Here is a 19475-nt window from a genome sequence, read left to right as displayed (position 1 = left end):
CTCTATTAGACATGAATCTATTGCCTAAAGCCGATTTTTTAGTCATCCCTTTGATATCCAATGGCCTAGAGTTGTGCAATCATGATACAAACATGGCTTCTTAATCATTGATGATATCTTGATCAATGGTTAACCCTATTTCCACTTTCAAAAAAGTTGAACAGTTATTTGGGCTCCCATGCAGCTTACGTAAGCTATGGAGATTTGTTAAGAAATAGTTGGTAGACTGATTTATCCTAGGGGAAATGTCAACTCAAGGACTAGTGATTGGATGATCGTGGACAAGTGAAAGCCTCATTTTCGCAACCTTTTGATTTATACAATGTTATGATAATTGCATGGTTTTGTATTCCAGTTAATAAGGTTTGGGGCTTCAAAAAGTCTTGCTCTTGGTGGTACGTGTCTCTGACCTCTTTTTGGAAGTTGAAGCTTCCTAAAGGACTAAAGTCATTTATTGTAGACTTTTGGCTGAGCACTCTAGTTGGTAGTAGATGGTTCGAAGCCTTAAATGTCTAATGGGATCTCTCAATTTACAAATTGACTCTTGAGACACATGCTTACCTCTTCTTGAGGTGCCCTAACTCGAAATTATTTTTTGGAGAAGATTACTTGGTTTAGAATTTGCACAAAAAAAGTTTTTGATGAGAGACTTGAAGCATGATTCCCACAACGTCTTACTAGTATTAGATATCTTCAAAATATATAGTTTGGTTGGTTGGGGAGTGGAAAATTAGGCGCGAGGCGATCCCATCCGATGTGTGAAGGAAGCCGTTCTAAATCCGAAGCGGACGACTCAATGCCACACCTCAGCTATGATGGCAGCACTGGAATGTCGTCATACGGGGCCGGCGATGTAGCGGCGCCAGGATCATTGCGGATATTATTAGTCTGACACAACTACTAGTCGATCATTCCGGATTATCTAAAATCGGATGAGAGAGGGACTCGGTTTTTCAATTCAAGGATCGATCAATCCATCATCTACGGCGACCTAAAAGCACCGATTGCTGGATCGTATTGATTTTCGAGGGAGCGTGTTGGCCTTCGAATGCAAGCTGTTTTTCTCGTTTCGGTGAAAAGATTTGCCTTGCAATGGAGGAGCCTGCTCGGCGTCGCTTGCATGTCCTCAACAGCCACTTTCAATCACCATCACCCGGTGAGAGAAACCCATTCTCTTTTCCTACTCAAGCTGCTTTTAATCAAATTAGCCCTGCATTTCTTTTGATGCTTGGCACTCGATTTTGCCGACCCCGTATCAGTTTTGCCTGAATGCTTTTGGACGTGTTTGCGACCGAATATCCATATGATTGAATAGCTCTGCCTCATACGGGGACGAGCAGCAGGACATGTTTGCGACCTTTCTGGATTAGACGAACATCTGTATGATTGAATAGTTCGGTTTCATACGGGGACGAGCAGCAAGCAACGAATCCTCTACTTGTGAAAGTGGCTGCAGTACTGACAAACTTAAAAGCTGCCAGGATGCGATGCGATGCAAGAAGATAATAAAATGGATAATTCTTTCAGAACCAAAGCTTGGCAGTCAAAATCCATGATGCAGAGTTTTAGCTTGCAAATCCATGTGAGGCTAACTTTACCTTGAATCATAATAGTAGAATTCATGCAGTTCCACATTGTCAAAACAGAGAACTAAGGAGCGATGAATTAGGCAATGTCCAAAGTCTCTCTAGTGAAGTCAAAAGCCAGTTGGAGCGTACAAGTGTGAAACTATGACTCAAACCCCAAACTGGAATCATCTGTGGCCTAACTAATTACCTTATTTCTTAAGAGGAACCAGGGCAAATATGTTGAATGTACGAATGATAACTCACACATCTAAGTATTCTGAAGCTACGCAATACAAAACCATGACATCTTTTGAGTGAACCTTCCTCCCCCCATAAACTCACATGCTTTAAGATCCAAATATTGCCATGTAGAAACATACGTTTGGCCTATACCATATAGGAGTCAGACCAAGAATGATTCAACCAAGCCATTCAAGTATGATTGCAACTATGTTGGGGTAGTTGGTAAATCTGATACTTGGAAATAATAAGACATGGACAGCTGACTTGGGCAAGCTGCTGGCTTCTGCACTCCGTGGTTGACTGAGAGCCAGCTCCTCCAGTTGAAACTGACATTGAATTGGGTGCCCTTGAACTCAAAACACCATAACTGCCAAGCAAGGTGTCTTTTCCCAACTCTGGAGCCAACACTTTCTTCAGCCATTCCATTTATTCCTCCATAGTGTTCCATACATCACCCAATGTCAATGAGACTTATCACTTGAGATTTTGGCTCTTCTCGTCTTTGCCAATTTAAATGTAAGGTGCCACACACCTAAACACTCAACTTGAATAAGAGAATAACGGTGGTATATCTCTCAAACTCTGTTTAACACAATGGAAATATGATATACAAGGGGGTAGGTCAGTGATGTAAGAAAAGTCCCTTGTTCATGCAATACATGAGTGTGGAGTAGTCTTGTCATTTCGCGGAGCCTGGTCCTCTAATTTCTTGCACTCATATGTGGCTACAAACTTGTGGTATCATGATGCACACCTTGGCCACAGGTCCTTCCACATGTAGATGGTTGTCCTCAACCTCCTGCTGACTATAGGTTTGTTGCTACAACTGTGGTGTCTTCTGCTTTTTGCAGGCACTGTCAAGGAGAGGAGTCTTGGATGAATCATGTTCTAGGCGTACTACATGAACATATTTTACGAGGCCTTGGGTGAAATTGGCCTGACTTGGTCAAATCCAAGTGCACTCCTTTTCATACACCTCAAGCCTTTGGCCCTTACCTTGACCCATATTTTCCTATGTTTGAATGTTCAATGCTTCTTGTGATCCTTGAGTCCAGTATTAGTTTACCCAATCTTGAAAGGTTGTTCACATGCTATCAACAGGCATGGGTGTCCCCATCTGCACATCACTTGGCTGCACATTTCATGTGCTTGGCAAGCATGTGCTCATGTACTTGTGTGTGTCCAACTGCCGTGTAAAGTTATCCAAGCAGTTCGAATTATTTCATAAATGGAGATGTGTTGTGGGGAGAGCACAATTATGCAAAGATAATTAAGGGTCATCAGATGCCAATAGAAGATAGTGCAGAGGCTACATAAATGTGTACTAGGGGCTGAGAGCTGCAAGCATGGGGAACACTCTCCTCTTTGGAGGATGAAATTGTTATTTACCCCCGCTATTTAGTAATGTATGCTAGAGCTGAGTCTTATGGCTCCTTTTATGTGCAAGCAGCTGTCTGATTAACAAACTCAGACATCACTTTTCTGTTATAAAACACTTCAGTGGGGTTATCATAGTTTGGCAGCTTAGTGGTCAATGTGATTCGTCCCCTCTCCATGGCTGAGCTCAAGATCCTCAATGTAGAAACCTTTTCTGACAATTACGACAGTTATGGAGTTCTTTTTTGTTCTAAATAGGCCTCCATATGTCATCAGACTTGTTGGTTGACAAGCACACAGGGTCTTTTGTTCTTTGATTTGTGTAGAAAAGTTTATAACGTCTTGGTTAAGGCCCAAATGTATCTGTGTTTGGGACTGATGGTATTAGTGGTGGTCATGGAGTGCTCCATATAGTACTGGTCATGAGTTAAAATTCAGCTAGTAATGCATGCAATGTATGGAAAAATATATCTTCGTATGGTTGCTAGTATGCAAATTCCCATGCGCAGTCATATTGCAATAGTCTGATTTGAAATTGCAGCAATGTGAAAGTATTAAGAATCACAATGCTCAAGAGGGAAAAAGGCTTAGAACCTAGTGCAAGTTTTGGGGTATGAAGAGTTAGAGGTTGTTAGCCATGGCTTGATGCACTATGTTTGCCCTTAGCATGGTTAGAACCTTAGTCATGGCAGTTCTATGTGTGAAGTAGTCTTTAGAAGCCTTATGAAGTTATATGCCTCATGAAGTGTAGTTATGTAGGCAGTTTTCAAGCATGACTTGAAGAGGTATCTATTGTGTCTATCTCATTTTTTATCATTCTTGATACTCATGATCTATTGTACGATGGATATTCATGATGATTTATGAGATATGATAGTTGGTGCCATGATTCTTTGTGTTTCTCTCTATTTTCAACATATTTTGTGATCTATGTTTCTGATTTGCTGATTATCAGTGGTATAGTATATATTCCCATGTCTCTATGTCATTATTTTTTGAGCTTCGTCTGAGTTGCTAATTATCAGTGGTGTAGTATGTATTCCTAGGTCTACATGTTATTATTTTTTGAGTTTCCTATGAGTTGCCTGATCCGGTATTAGGTATTTTTTGCACTGCTTACAATAATGAGATGTATTTCCGTATGATGTATTGGAGTCCTATTATTTATTTTGTATAGACTAGGGGTGGCAACATTTTGGCGATCTTGCAATTGCTTCCTTCTTTCTCTATGCTAAAAACACCAACAAAAAATGACAATGTTTGATGGAAAAAAATTTGAATTTTCTGTATGAAGCCGTAACGTATTTTCAAAAGCAAGATGATACAACCCTTCCTATGTTGTTCTATATCTTTGGATTTAATGCCTAATAAAAACACCTTTGTTTGATGCTAGAAATCTGAAATTTTTGTCAAAACCTGAAGCAGTGGCACACTACTTGAAGTAGCATGATGTAGTCTAAAGGTCTAATTTTGCATTTTTGCATATATGTCAGAAAATTATCCACATCCATCAAATTTCATCCTACCTTCAAGCAGGTCTAGAGAGTTATTGGCAGGACAACATCAGGGGTTGTTGCGGAATGATGGTGGTGCAGCAGAAGGAATTGACACCTTGGATGAAGAGGAATTTTCAGCATTTAGAGAGGAGTTCAGTGATTTCAGTACCTTTGTTGGTAGTGCTATTGTGTATCATTTCCTTGCTATATCTATAGAATCTCCTCCAAGTTTTCTTGAAACAGAGGATGAAGTGCCTAACTTGGAAGATCACTCAACTTCTCCCGACCATGTGGCGGAAAGATTATAGTATCTGGTGCTAGGAAGCACTCTGCTATTAAGAAGTATAGTAGTTATTACAAAGAAGTCTCTTAATTTTGATCCTCTACCTCCATTGAAGAAGAAGAAGAAGCCAAGAGCCAAGAATCCCAACCCACTGGTCAATCCTAAGGTCGGAGCTTCTAAGTTCTCTGGCAAGAAGAAAGAGGGACCGGACCACTATGTCATATAGTTCCAAACAAGGTGGGTGGCTAGCGGTTTTAACAACATGTTCGGGGAGCAGGTTAAGCTGTAGTAGTTTGTGGCAACCTTCAAAGGTAAGGCCATGGATTGATACAGTACTTATGATGCTGGATACTTTACCATATATGATGGCCTTAAAATTGCTTTTCTAAGTAGATTCAGAAAACATAAGACAGCTACAGATGTGTTAAAGAAGCTGAAGCAAATCAAGCGGAAGGCAATGTTGATTTAGGACTATACACAAAAATTCAAGAACCTATTGAATAGGTTGAATGGAGATGATAGACCTTCCATAGATCTGCAGTGTTCATACTTTGTCAAGGGATTGGATAAAGCTATTGTAGGAGCAATTGCTAATGTGGAAGTTGGAAATAATAACACCATAGATGTGTTGGCTGAAGCAACACAAAGAAATGGGTGGAAGAAGGACTTGGCAAAACCAAGTCCAAGAAGAATAGTAAGGATTTCTTAGACTCTCATTCTGATGATTCTAATCTAGAGGACAACAGTGATGAAGAGGATTCCTCATCAGGTTCTAAGTCGGATACTAAATCAAGCGACTTGGATGATAACAGGAGTAGATGGAGACAGAAGCGGTATACAAAGAAATGGAGGAAGGATAATAGTTCTTCTAAATATAAGAAGAAAGGAAAAGAAAAAGAGGATAAGATAGCTTTGGAAAAAACTTAAAAGGTTAGAGAAGAAAAGAAAAAAATAGTCGTTGGATATGTGAGTTATTAATACTCCCAGAAATGTGAAGTCATGTAGCATATGTCAAAAGGTGGGCCATGAGGCCAGAGAATGCTGGTATAATCCAATGGCGTAGAATGCAAGATAGCAACCAAAACTGCTAGCGGCACCGGCAAGCCAAATTGCACTTTAGATGGCATAACAGTGTGGATTCAAAGGTTTTGGCAGGAAGGGTCATCCACCCAAGCAATGGGGCAATGACTAGGAAAGGCAGTGGAATAATGCCTAGCAGAGGCAGCGAGGGCCTTGCTATTACTGTGGCAGGCAGGGACATATGTTAGGACCTAAATGCGAGCTATGGGTACGCCATAGGTTTGAAAGGGGAATGCAGACCGTAGAGCAGCAAGAAATGCAATCGGCAAGACTACCCTATGGATAGCAACCACTTGCATCCGTAGCAGTGGTCTTAGTCAATATACCTATAGAGGTCACATGGAGCCAGGCAGTAGGCCAACAGCTGGAGCAGAAAATTAAAATTGTTCTTTAGAAAGATGTGCCAAGCAAGGGTATTTTAAATGTAAGCCAATATGGGTTAGAGCCGTAGGTGGGCTATGATTGGTTCAAACTGTATAATTGTGGAAGATTGTCTGGAAGGGACAGTAATTTTAGCCATCACTAGGGCTAAAACGAAGCATAAAATAAATCGGGATAATTAGAAGAAGGATAGGGAAGTAGCCTCTAAAGAGATTTAGAAGTTGTAGAAGAAAAAGGAGTCAAAACAACTCAATTCCGCAGATTTGCCGTATGAAGTGCAGGGAAGTCAACTACAACATGTAGAAAAACTGTAGGATTTGCCACTTACAAGGGTACAATTTAGTGGCCAACAACAAAGTCTAGATCTTTATGAACAATCCCAAGGTTTCCATGAGCTATTTGCTGCATTAGCTAGATATTTGTTACATTTAACTTTAGAACAGATCCTTGACTTGATTCCATGATTCAAGGAGAAACTCTTAGCAAAGATTATGTTGAATCAAGGAAAAGCATGAAAACACTATGTTGTTGACATCAAGGAGATTTCAGAATGTCAAGCCGTCATCTCCACATAGTCTGAAGTGGTGGATTATAAAGTGCCAACCATACAAGTGGAATACTTAGATATTAAATTTGATGATGCATTTTTAGAGGGAGGCTCAGGAGTAAACATCATACTTGAAGAGTTGTATCTTGCACACGAATTACAGGGACTTGTACTAGCATCATTTCAAAGTCAAGATGGTTGACCAACAGAGGCTTCGGCCTTTGCGGATCTTGAGGAATCAACTCATTTGAATTGCAAGGCTGAAGTTTAAGGAAGCAACTTTACCGTTACAGGAAAAGAACTTACCGTTGCAGGCAAAAGGGTCACTGCTGCAAGCAGCAGGTTCATTGTTGCAGGCAAACAGAGACTTGATATAGGAAAACAGTGACTTGGTATAACATATACTAAATTGGATGGAGAAAGAAGTGATTGTCCTAAGGGAAGTAAAGGAATTGATGTGGACAGTCTCAAAGAGCAGAAAAATGCTTCATGAGAGACAAAGGAGGCTCTTAATAGAGCCAATCAGCAAGCCATTATTGATGCTGAGTTGAAATATGAAAACACTATGAGCAAGTCAGCAAGAGTGCTTGAAGATGATGTTTAGGAAGTATATTTGGATATTGAATTAAGTTCTAAACTGATAAAGGCGAGTATTTTTATTGAGGAAGACTTCAAGCAGCAATTGATTCATTTATGCAAAGAATTCTAGGATATTTTTGCCTGGAATTTCATTGATAAGAAGGGATTTGATCCAAGGGTGTGTTAGTATGGGATTAATTTGAAGGAAAATGCTAAACCTATTATGCAGAAAAGGTACCACATGAATCTAAACTATACTAAATAGGTGAAGGAAGAGATTGACAAACCTATTATGCAGAAAAGGTACCACATGAATTTAAACTATACTAAATAGGTGAAGGAAGAGATTGACAAACTTATTAGAGTTGGATTCATGAGGCTTGTGAATGAAGTGAGTTGGTTGTCACCTATTGTAGTAGTATCCAAAAAGAGTGGCAAGATACAGATTTGTGTGGATTATAGAAAATTGAATGCAACAATAATAACTAACCCATTCCCTCTTTCATTGACAGACTCTTTATTGGATGTAGTAGCAAGTCATGAGATCTACAGTTTTTTGGATGCTTTCTCAAGATATAATCAGATTCGAATGCATCCAGATAATATGGATAAGACTGCTTTTATAACGGAATGGGGAGCATTTGTAAGTATTGTTATGAATTTTGGGTTAAAGAACGAACCACCAGAGTTTCAAGGTGCAGTACATAAAACGTTCAATCCATATCTCACTACTTTTATGAGAGTTTTCATAGATGATTTTTGTGTGTTTGGCAAGAAAGTAGATCGTCTCTAGCATCTTAGGCTGTGCTTTGAAAGATGCCACCAATTTGAAATGCCTTTTACCCCCCTTAAATCAGTTTTTACCTCTAAAAGAGGGGTTCTTTTAGGCTATATTATCTTGCAGGAAGGTATGGTTATAGATCCAAGGAAAGTTTAGGTGGTTCAGAAGTCTACTGTACCTACAACAATTCAAGAAGTGATGCGCTTTGTGGGGCAGGTGAAATGACACATTCGGTATCTTCAATATTTAGCTCATATTTGTGCCTTGCTCACTTTGCTTACTAAGAAGGGAGTCCAGTTTGTATGGAGGCATGATCAGGATAAAGCTTTTGGTATACTAAATAAGATGCTTGTAGTGGCACCGATTTTGCAACCAGTGGGACATTCCATTTCATGTATTTGTTGATGCATTTGACATTGCAGTGGGTACAGTCCTGGTGTACGATAAGGTTGTTGGCTGGTTTAGACTTGTCTTGTACGCAAATAGAAGGCTTATAGCAGTTGAGAAGAATTATACAGTGACTAAGAGAGAAGCTCTTGGAATGATATTCGTATTACAGAAGTTTAGGCGTTACCTATTGGGGAATCAAGTAATTTTTAATGTGGATCATCAAGCTTTATTGTACCTCATTAATAAATTACAACTTACAGGAAGATAAGTAAGGTGGATGCTTCTTTTGCAAGAGTTTGATTATAAAATAGTGCATACACCAGGCAAAGACCATACTGTAGCTGATCTTGAGTAGGATTGAGTCAGTAGACCCTGCACAAGGGGTAAATGATCAGTTGGAGAGCTACTCAGTGTTAAGGTATATCAATTTAATTCTCTCTATGACCAAATGTTGAATTTTTTTCTTGATGGAATAATATTTGCAGAATTGTCTAGAGATCACCATAGAAGAGAAGAGGCATTGATAATGTATAGAGAAGATATGTGATTGTTGAAAAACAGCCCATTGTATTGCATGAGCCGGTCATTTGTCATGTCAGTCAGACATGCAAGATTTTCTGGATTCAAAATCAGGCACCAGACGGAAGAATTGCGAGGAGACACAAACATTGCAAAGGTTGAAATGGACCAAAAAAAAAAGATGGCCAAGCAATTGAGCATGGCCTTTAGGGGGGCCAAAGCCCCTAAAAATTTTTGGGGGGAGGGGGCGCGTTTTTCAAACAGTGCATGAGCAACAAACGGCCCTCCATGGCGTTGATTTGCATCAAGGAGGAGTTGGAGGCTTGCAAGCAAGCCATCAAACATATTATGCCAATCATCTTCCTAAATTTTTTACTCTCTATCACCGCTCTTTGATCGAACAATGATTGCTTGGTGGAGAAACTACAAAATTAGTCTTTCTCTCTCGGCCAACAGTGCTCAAAGATGCTCATCAATATGGAAAGGAGTGCATTACTTGTATGTGGAAAGGTCAACCTCAACCTAGAGACTGGAACCAATTCTGGGTGCAACTCAAGACCATGGAGTTACTGCTCCTATAATGAAGGTAATTTACTTAAAATGTGCATAGCATTTGTTTACAAAGTAAGCAACGTTGTATATGGCGTGTTTTGCATGATAATCAATGGGATGTGTTATGTGCTCTTGAGCATAAAAATCATAGTGAAATTGGCGAAATCGTGGATTGCTATGTATTCTGTTTGTTTTGTGTAGGGGACTTAGCTTGACGTATTCAGGTTTGCTTATGATCATGCATGGCAACTTGCAAGTTTCAAGCATTCCTTGTCAAGGATGATGTCCATGGTTACTTTTTGGTGGTTGAAATTCTATTTGAAGGGGAGGTACTATGGCTGGTAGGCCTCTTCGCACCAAATGACCCTTCGTCTCAAGAAGACTTGTGGGCCCAATTGACAACTTGCTTGTCCCTTGGTAGACCAGGAGTTTTGATGGGATATTTCAATATGTGTTCATCATTTGCAATCTACCTTTGAGTACTCGGTGATGGATGTATCTGAGAGTCGTGCATGGCATGATTTTGAAATGGTTGTTCTAAAGCAGGACATTTGTGGTCTTGGCTCGGCCCATCGGATTTGGGTTTTACTTTTCAATCAACATAGTACTTTGCCACATGGTCGTGGTTGGAACCGCATATATGTAATGCACAATGATGCTTTCCTACAAGAGATTTTGGATATCTTGGTGTTGCAACAATATGTTTTGGCAGATCATTTCCCTTTGTAGTTTGACATGTTTGCTCACCCATACCCAGAAGAGCGTACAGCAGTAGGTGACAGCAATTTGAGGGCTGTTTTAGCCAACCAACATCATATTCGGGGTGTTCCATCAGTGGAGATAGCTTTCATGGCTGTGTAGATAGAGCAGCAATTGTTTTCTTCCATTTTCTTGCAAAGGAATTCTGAATTTTCTCTCTCTTCAACATTCTCTCTCATCCCCATCTATTTTGATCCTTTGCAATTTCCAGCAAAATCAGCCTTTGTAGGTGGAGATTTTGACTAATCTTTGTTGTAAATCCTAATTTACAGTAGAAATTAGGGTTTGATAGCCACCTCAGGAGGCATACTTGGAAATTGAAAGCCTAGAGACTTGAATTTCAGTCACTAAAATTGGGGCAATTTTAAGATATTCCAGTGGCCATTCAGTTAACAAACATTTGGGCCTGAATTTGTCACCCAGGGAGCATAATTAAAGGCCGATCTCAGAGCACATGCTATAGATGATGATGATGTTAGCAAGCTGGTGCAAAATGTAGCTTATACGAGTTGCCAAATTAAAGAGCAAGAGTTGGAGATGACCATGGCAATAGGCGGAGTGGAGAGGACGGCAATTGGGTCAAAACACAGCTTGAAGAAGTCATTAGGGTGAAGGCGACAAGTGTGGATGGCCATTGTAGGAGCTGGAGGTGATGGCCGCATCAAATTGGAGTGAAATGCAGGCTAATGGAGTTGCAGATTAATGGATGCTAGCTAAGGAACACCACAACAACGATTGGATAAGGCATCTAGTGGACGGAGACTAAGAAGAAGTAGGGTAGCCTACAAAACAAGGGATGAAGCAAGTGGTTAGGTAGCCTTCTGTTTATGGATTTGGATCCTCCCAAAGTTTGGGTGTTGGTTTATGGTACATAGAAAGTTTCGTAATTTTTGAGTTTTGGAGTTGTTTGAATGAGCTAATTAAGGTTTAGTGGGAAATGCTAATTTTTTAGCTTAATGAAGACCACCCATAAGGATATGAATCCTTCGATGGATGGTGGTGCTCTCTCATGAGAAGCCACCTTTGAAGATGCGCCCAAGATGGATCCAACTAAATCCTCATAGTGAAAGCATATGCACCTTTCTTCATGTAGCCACTTGTGAATGCCCCACAATGGGCAATGACAACTTCACAATAAAGAAGCACCTTGAAACCAGCCAGCCTTCTTGCACAAGGTGGTGAATGACCTATTTAACTTTAGTTATAGTAAGCAAGAAATTCACAAATCTGAAAATAATACTTTATCCACTTAATCTTAGACAGGCGACCTCAAAGTGAAAGCATATGCACCTTTCTTCATGTAGCCACTCTTGAATGGCCCACAATGGGCAATGACAACTCCACACTAAAGCACCTTGAAACCAGCCAGCCTTCTTGGATAGGGTGGTGAATGACCTATTTTAACTTTAATTATAGTAAGCAATAAATTCACAAATCTGAAAATAATAGTTCAGCCACTTAATCTTAGACACCCAATTGGCCCCAACAACTGGTACCTCTTCTGGTATTTCTTTAGATTGCATTGCTACAATTTGAAGTGCATGGAGATATAGGCTGATCTCTTTTCAAACTTCAGTACAATAGGCCGTGCATCAGTTGAAGGGCTAGGTGCTGTCTTATGTCAAAAGGGCCCCTCTAAATTAGATCAATCAATCTATTATGCAAGTTGGAAAGTAACCGACAGTGAGTGGAACTACACAGTGACATATCTTGAGCACTTAGCAATGGTGTTTGCACTGGAGAAGTTTCGATACTATCTACTATAAACACATTTCAAGTTCTACGTGGATCATGAAGCGATGTCCTTCCTGATGAATAAAGTAGATGTCAAAGGATGAATAATGAGATGGTTGCTCCTATTCCAGGAGGAAAGCAAGGATGCATTTCTGGTATGGTTGGATACCACTTTTTGTGCTGTATCTTGGATCCTCAAGTGTTTGATCCAAAAAATCTTCAAGGCTTCCTAGGTGTGGATACACAAAAGAGGAAAATAAGAAGATTGTATTCAAGGTCAAGGGGTTTGGTTTGTATTGCCTTTGCTCTTGAAATTCCTTTAGCTTCTTCTCCATGCTCAGCAATAAGTGTGGGAATGCCTAAGAAATCTCCAGGCAAAGGTAAGTCACCATTGAGGGATCCTGGATTGTCTCAAATCACAGAGGTTTCTTCTTTAGAAAGACTCTGCAAATTCTTCACTCACAGCTGTGACTCTAATCACTTGGTCTTCAATTAGTGGACATGGTTTGCTAAGGTAGTTGAGAAACCTTAATTTTGCTATAACTTGGGGTTTTGACAGCAATTATCATTATTGCCCATCTCCAATGATTGAGAATTGATGAGAATGGCTGAGAGAATGTTCAAGAAGGTGAGAAATGGTAGAAAGGAGAGAAATTTCTGATACTCGTTGCTAGAAATGTCTCAAACCAGGTGCTCTTGCAAGATTAGCTTGCTGAGCTATTGCCAACACCTATAGGAGCAGAGAATGCTGCCGCTTGACCTTGTAGGCCTCCAACCTGCTGTCACTTGCTGGGTAATAGTCTTTTGGGGCTATCACTTGCCTCTTGGGTCTTTTGATCAGCTACCACCTGATTTTAGGTAGACTTTGGTAGTTGGTCTCTCTGTCTCAACTACTGCTTTCCACTCGGGTAGAATGGCTTGAATTCAAATACAATGGGATTCCTTCAATTCCCTTTGCAATCCAAAAGCCCCTTGCTATTAGTAATGACCAACAATTCTTAAAATTGATTTGCCCCTTGATTTGCTTGGGCAATTGGCCTTCACCGACTCCTTGGGAAACGAAATTTGTCCCCAAATTCGAATATTTGCTGGTCCCTCACTTGAATCTTCTTGAGAATTAATTCTCATCCTTGAAAATTCAAGTCTTGAGGCTTCAATCTTTTGGCATGCTTCTTGAGGGTGCTGTCAAACCCTAATTTCTATTGTAATTAGGGTTTACAATTGAGCAAAATGCAAATTTTTAGCCTTAGGGATTAGAATGCTGAGGTCTTTTGAGCAAGGCTGGGAAATGGTTGGAGAATGAGAGAGAATGCTGAATAGAGAGAAAATTCAGACTTCCATTGTAAGAAAATGGAATAACTTAGTTGCTGCCCTATCTAGACAGCCATGAAAGCTGTTGCCATTCGTGGAACACACCAAATATAATGTTTGTTTGGCGAAAACAGCCCTCAAATCGTTGTCACTTATTGTTGTAGTCTCTTTAGGACATGTCACTAGCTCCTCGAGGGTCTCTTGTTGGCTGGAATGGCCTATCAACAACTATGGTAGCCTTCTTTCTCCCCCCTAGCTTGAAAAATGACTTTCCCACTTGCATGGGCAAGTTTTGCCAAGTGGTAGCCTTCCAATCTCATTTTAGCTTTAAAATTGTGAAAATTTATTTAATAATTATTTTAGTACCCAAAAAATTAGTTTGACCAACCAACAATTAAATTGACTAGGGCAGTTCATCTCCCAAGTGTTCTTGAGTTTTCTTTAGCCCTTGGATTGACATTAAGTACCATTAAATGCCAAATCCCTAGTGTCACCAAAATTGACACTTATGGCTAATAAAATGTCTTAAGCCAATTTTTGGCACTAGATAACACATGGTATCTTTGCAACATTACTTAAGACAACTTTTGTCTTTGACATCCAGTAATTTCCTTAAGTCCTTGGCTCATAAATATGAAATAATCCTAGTTGCACTTCACATGTGCAACACATACTTAAATATTTAAGTATAAATTAATCCAAATGTTAAGCAAAGCAATCCAAATTTCACGTCTTCATGACAACCCTCCCTTGGAATCGTCTCTGATTGCACTGTCAGATGCATCAAAAGCAAAGTACTATACTAGAATTTTCATAAGGCATCATGGTAAAGATAACATTGGCCATTGCTGCCAAACACATGTTGAAAATTACGTGCAAGCATAACATAGCATAAAACTCACCAAGAATCTCAAAAGCTTTGTCAGAATGTCATGGGATGCATCTATTACTCATGAGCTTAACTTATCTGGCAAAACCAAATGATAGTATAGCATAAACCATGGCTGAAATATCAATGGCATCATAACACATGCTGCTGTCTATACAATCAATTGGATATCTCTGAAAAGTAATGACTATTTAGTGCAAACCAATATAATATAAACAAAATGTAATGATAAAAAACCAATAATCCAATACTAATCATAACTAATGCTACACCGAGCATACAGTGATGCAAATGTATAGTTTAAAAGCTGCAAATAATAAACCATATCATATGCATATCAAACATAATGACAAGTACATTGAATAGTGATCCCTTGGCAAACATACTGTTAGCTACAATACCAAGAGTGTATGCTAAATACATTCGAGATCCACTACATCTAGAGCAGTCCATCACTAAGGAGCGGAGGTGCTAGCTCCCTCATGAGCATTAGGTAATACTCTAGATCTTTGCTCTACTGAACTTGATTGAGCCCAATCCAAAGTTGGCTCTAAATGGAAAGCATCAAGGTAAAGCTACAACAATTGAGGTTGGTCTACCAAGTCATCCTTGTCCATCCATTTGGCATCCGTTGGTGAATAGTTCTAAAACTTCACTAAATGCGATCGGATCTTTTGCTCTTTGTGTGCCAATATCTGCTTAGGGTCTAATATCTCATCCAGCTCCTCAATCTCAGGCTGAATTTCAGCAGATACAATTGAAAGGTTTAAACTTCACACTTTTGCCACCCTCATCATAGTCCTTTGCCGGACCTATGGGAGTCAAATTGTCACAAATAGGTTGTTGCAAAAAGGGTGCACTTGCTGCATTTCCATGATAACCAGCACTATCAGATGCATTTGCATGGCCAACACTAAATCCTTGTGCTCCAACAGCCCGAGAAGGTGCAAAAAAAATTTCATATGGTCTACATTTTGCCCTAGGCATCATGCCTATGCTGCCACACATGGGATTGTGCATTCCACTTGACATACCTAGATACATTGGGTGTTAAGAACCATGCATTGGCTGTTGCATATCATAGGGATTTGTGCCATCTATTACCATATGTGGTTTTTGACCAATCATTGCATGAAAAATGGTGCCACCACCAAAGTATCCTTGCTGTTCCATGTTTGCATTTGCATAAATATCCTACTGTCCCTATTGCTATGGATTGGCACTACCAAGTTGGCCATGCATTTGCACTTGTCCCTTCCAATGGAGGCTTAGGCATTTCCTTTTGTTCCTTTGATTGTCCCAAAGCTCTAGAAGGTGTCTTCTTCTCTTTGTCTTTGCTGTCCTTCTTTGGGGCATTCAATAATTGAGTAAACTGAGAATCCTTTGCCAATTCAGCAAAGAGATTTGTTGCTGTCCTCATTCAATCTTTGGACCTATCATCAAATTCTTTAACGTCTTGTTGGGCATCAACATCTTGAGGCACGGAAGTCCTTGCATTTGAGTCATTTCCCACATTTTCAGCTTGTTGTTCATGCTGAGAATCTTGTCCAAGATAATGCATTGCATTTTCGCTTCACCACGTGAATGACCAAACTTAGATGTATTATCACCACTTGATCTCGTGTCACCCGTGTAAAGACATACTTCTTGTAATCAGCAGCTGAGCATAATTTTACCAGTAATGCAAAGCTTGTTGCAATCAGGTGCCTCGAGCCCACTAATTCAAAGGATTTGATGGTATTCGAAACTAGTCTTCCTTCCGTGGAGGGGTGGTAATAACCTGATTATAACTTAATTACAGTGAGCAATATTTAATGAAACGTTGAAACATAAACATTTACCAATCAATCTTGGACATTGGACACCCTGTTGGGCCCAAAACTAGTGCCCCTTTCGGTATTTATATATCTTTAGTTACAATTGAGTTTGAATACAATGGGATTCCTTCAATTACCTTCGCAATCCAAAAGCTCCTTGCTGTCAATAATGACCAGCAAGTCTTCAAATTGATTTGCCCTTTGATTTGCTTAGGCAACTGGCCTTCATCGACTCCTTGGAAAATGAAATTTGCCTCAAATTCGAATGTTGGCTGGTCCATCACTTGAATCTTGCTGAGAATTAATTCTCAGCCTTGAAAATTCAAGTCTTGAGGCTTCAATGTCCTAGCACCTCTCTTGAGGTTGCTATCAAACCCTAATTTCTACTGTAAATTAGGGTTTACAACATAGAAAAATACACTTTCTCGGCCTCCAAGGATTAGAATGCTGAGTAGAGAGACAATTCAAACTCCCATCGCAAGAAAATGGAAGAAATCAGCTGCAACCCCGTCTAGACAGCCATGAAAGCTGTTTCCATTGATGGAACACACCGGATATGATGTTTGTTTGTTGTTGGCTAGAAATGGCCTATCTATTGTAATAATGGCTATGATAGCCTTCAACCCTCTCTCTCTCTCTCTCTGCGTCAAAAACGTCTTTCCCACTTGCATGGGCAAGTTTTGCCAAGTGGCAGCCTTCCAAACTCAAAATTTCAGCATTATTTGCATGATTAATTTACTTTTCAGTTTTAAAAATCTGAAAATTAGTTCAATAATTATGTTAGTCCCAGAAAATTAGTCTAACCAACCAACAATTAAACTGGCTAGGCCAATTCATCTCCCAAGTGTTCCCGAGTCTTTTTTAGCCCTCGGATTGGCATTAAATACCATTAAATGTCAAATCTCTAGTGTTACCAATTGACACTTATGGCTAATAAAATGTCTTAGGCCAATTTCTAGCATTAGATAGCACCTAAACTTTTTCCTTTGACATTCACTGATTTCCTTAGGTCCTTGGCTCATAAATATGAAATAATTTAAGTTGCACTTCACATGTGCAACACATACTTAAACATTTGATTGAAAATTAATCCAAATGTTAAGGAAAGGAATCATAATTTCATGTCCTCGTGACAGTCCCCCTTACAAATCGCCAAGTGGCATAGCTTTCAATTTGAAACTCAACCTCTCGACTTAATTTTTAGTAATTAATTTATGCTAAAAATTAAATTTCCTCGTCCCTCGCCCAATAATTGGCTAGTGTCCATCTACATTTAATGTGCTAAGCCCTTTGAAATTGCGAGAAGTTCTAATTTTCATTTGGCATTAGCATAGGATTAAATGTTTAATTTTTGCCTAGGCCACGACACCATAGGTTATTTTGAAGGCCCCTATATATATGTGTGTGCATGTTTGCATAGCCTATACATATGTATGCGTGTGGCCTTTGTGTGTGCTTATGCATAGCTTGTACTATGTATGTGTAGTTGATGCATATACGTATGTATCCATATGTGCATACATATATGCATACACACACATATGTTCATGAACTAGGCATACATATGCTCACATGCACATGCATACGTATAGGCTGTGTAGCCTATATGTATGCAGGTGTATAGCCTATACTTATGTGTGTGTGCCTAATGCGTACAGCTTATTGGACTTTGCTATTTAATGTTCAGCTTTCCCTTGGATTGCAATTTGTATGTTGTTCTTAGTAACTGCTAGTGACACCTTTGTTATGTGAGATTTTGGCATTCAACATAGTAGTTTCATACATAGGTTTTATTAATGTGATACTTTGATGATCCTCCTGAATCTCAAAGATTAAGGTTAAAAGTTTGGGTTTTTTGAAGTGTATTAGTCAAGTTTGTAGTGCCATCCCAGTCCTGCAATCCTCTTTTATGTCCCCATCCCATCCTTGCCCCCTTGCAATTCTTGTGCCCATCAATTGCAACTATGCATTTTGCAGTTTTTCCCTCTTCTAGTGTTTCCGTGTGGGATTGCGGACTTAATGGTGGTTAAGTTTCACAGTCCACTGTTTTTTCAGGTCTTTATTGTAGAGAGCGCTCGTGATCAAGATTCAGAACCCTTGGATGAGTTGCCTCAAAGTCATGTACATTTGTACCTTATGCTTCTTGTACGTGAACTATTGAGCTTGTTGATGCACATGAGAGAAATCCATATACGATGACATGGCAAGCTCATCAACAGCTCATATGACTTTGTTGTGTGTCAATTTGGTCAGCTTCTTCCTATCTTAGGTGCATTAGTAGTACATCACTGCATTGCATTTTGATTCATGGTGGTGTTACTTACCAAGGTGTATCTCGTAGAGTGCATGCTGTTGCAGTGTCCCTAGCACATCTTGTTTCCTATCTTCCTCGTTGCACCTACTAGAGAGGGTGTTAGGTTATTTTGGTAACTCGTATGTGTTCCCACTAGTTTGACCACCTTTGGTCCTCCTTGGATCTCACTTGCAAGTTTTACATATGTATATCTGTCCTTGAAGATGAGATCTGTCATCCTTGGTGTAGATGGGAGGCTATCATTGTTGCTTCTCTTCAGTATGGTGATACTGGCTGCTATACTTTGTCATGTTGGGCATTAGTGAATTCTGTTCTGTGAATCTTGTGTTTTTCTGTGTCTATGCCTTCATGTTGTTGCTGTGAGAGTGCGCTGCGGAAGACGGAATACGAACACGGAGGGAGAGAGAGAGAGAGCAGAAAATAAGGGAGAGAAATCTGCACTGACTGAAATGAATGCTGAATACAAACGGGAAGGTGGAAGGAGACTGATCAGTCCCTGCACGCAGCCCACAGCGTCAGTGAGGGCACCAGATCAGGCTGATGATGATGGCAGCACCACCACGGGGGAGAAGGAGTGTCGGAATCTGCAAGAAGACAAGTGATCAAGTGGAGAGGGGTGCTGCTTGTAAATAGGCAAAGGACAAACCCTAACCCTAACCCTAAAATGGGCGCAAACCATAAAAATGCCCTAAAATGGGCGCCCCACAACAGTGACCAAAAAGTGGCCGGACAGCCAGTGGCTGCCCACTAAAAGAGGCCAAAAAGAAATACACATCCTAAGATAGCCAGTCAAGAGTGACTAGCCTCCCCCATCATAACACATGATAGACATGTCAGAGCTCCTAATGTCCTCGT

At 39.9% G+C, this 19475-nt stretch overlaps 1 protein-coding gene across 1 annotated transcript in view; it reads left to right on the top strand.

Moving 5' to 3' along the window:
* The first annotated feature begins 721 nt into the window (after positions 1-721).
* The window catches only part of LOC148035074 (long chain acyl-CoA synthetase 6, peroxisomal-like), a 56661-nt gene continuing 37907 nt past the window's right edge, over positions 722-19475 (top strand). Inside the window, 1 exon segment of the mRNA XM_087679995.1 lies at positions 722-1156. Within this exon segment, the coding sequence (XP_087536121.1) occupies positions 1093-1156 (64 nt within the window). The 5' untranslated portion in view covers positions 722-1092.

This window comes from Lygodium microphyllum, chromosome 6 (genome assembly GCF_053477565.2).
Source record: "Lygodium microphyllum isolate KBCC chromosome 6, Lygodium_microphyllum_v1.1.10, whole genome shotgun sequence".
Classification (NCBI taxonomy): domain Eukaryota; kingdom Viridiplantae; phylum Streptophyta; class Polypodiopsida; order Schizaeales; family Lygodiaceae; genus Lygodium; species Lygodium microphyllum.
This window is presented reverse-complemented; position numbering and strand designations above follow the sequence as displayed.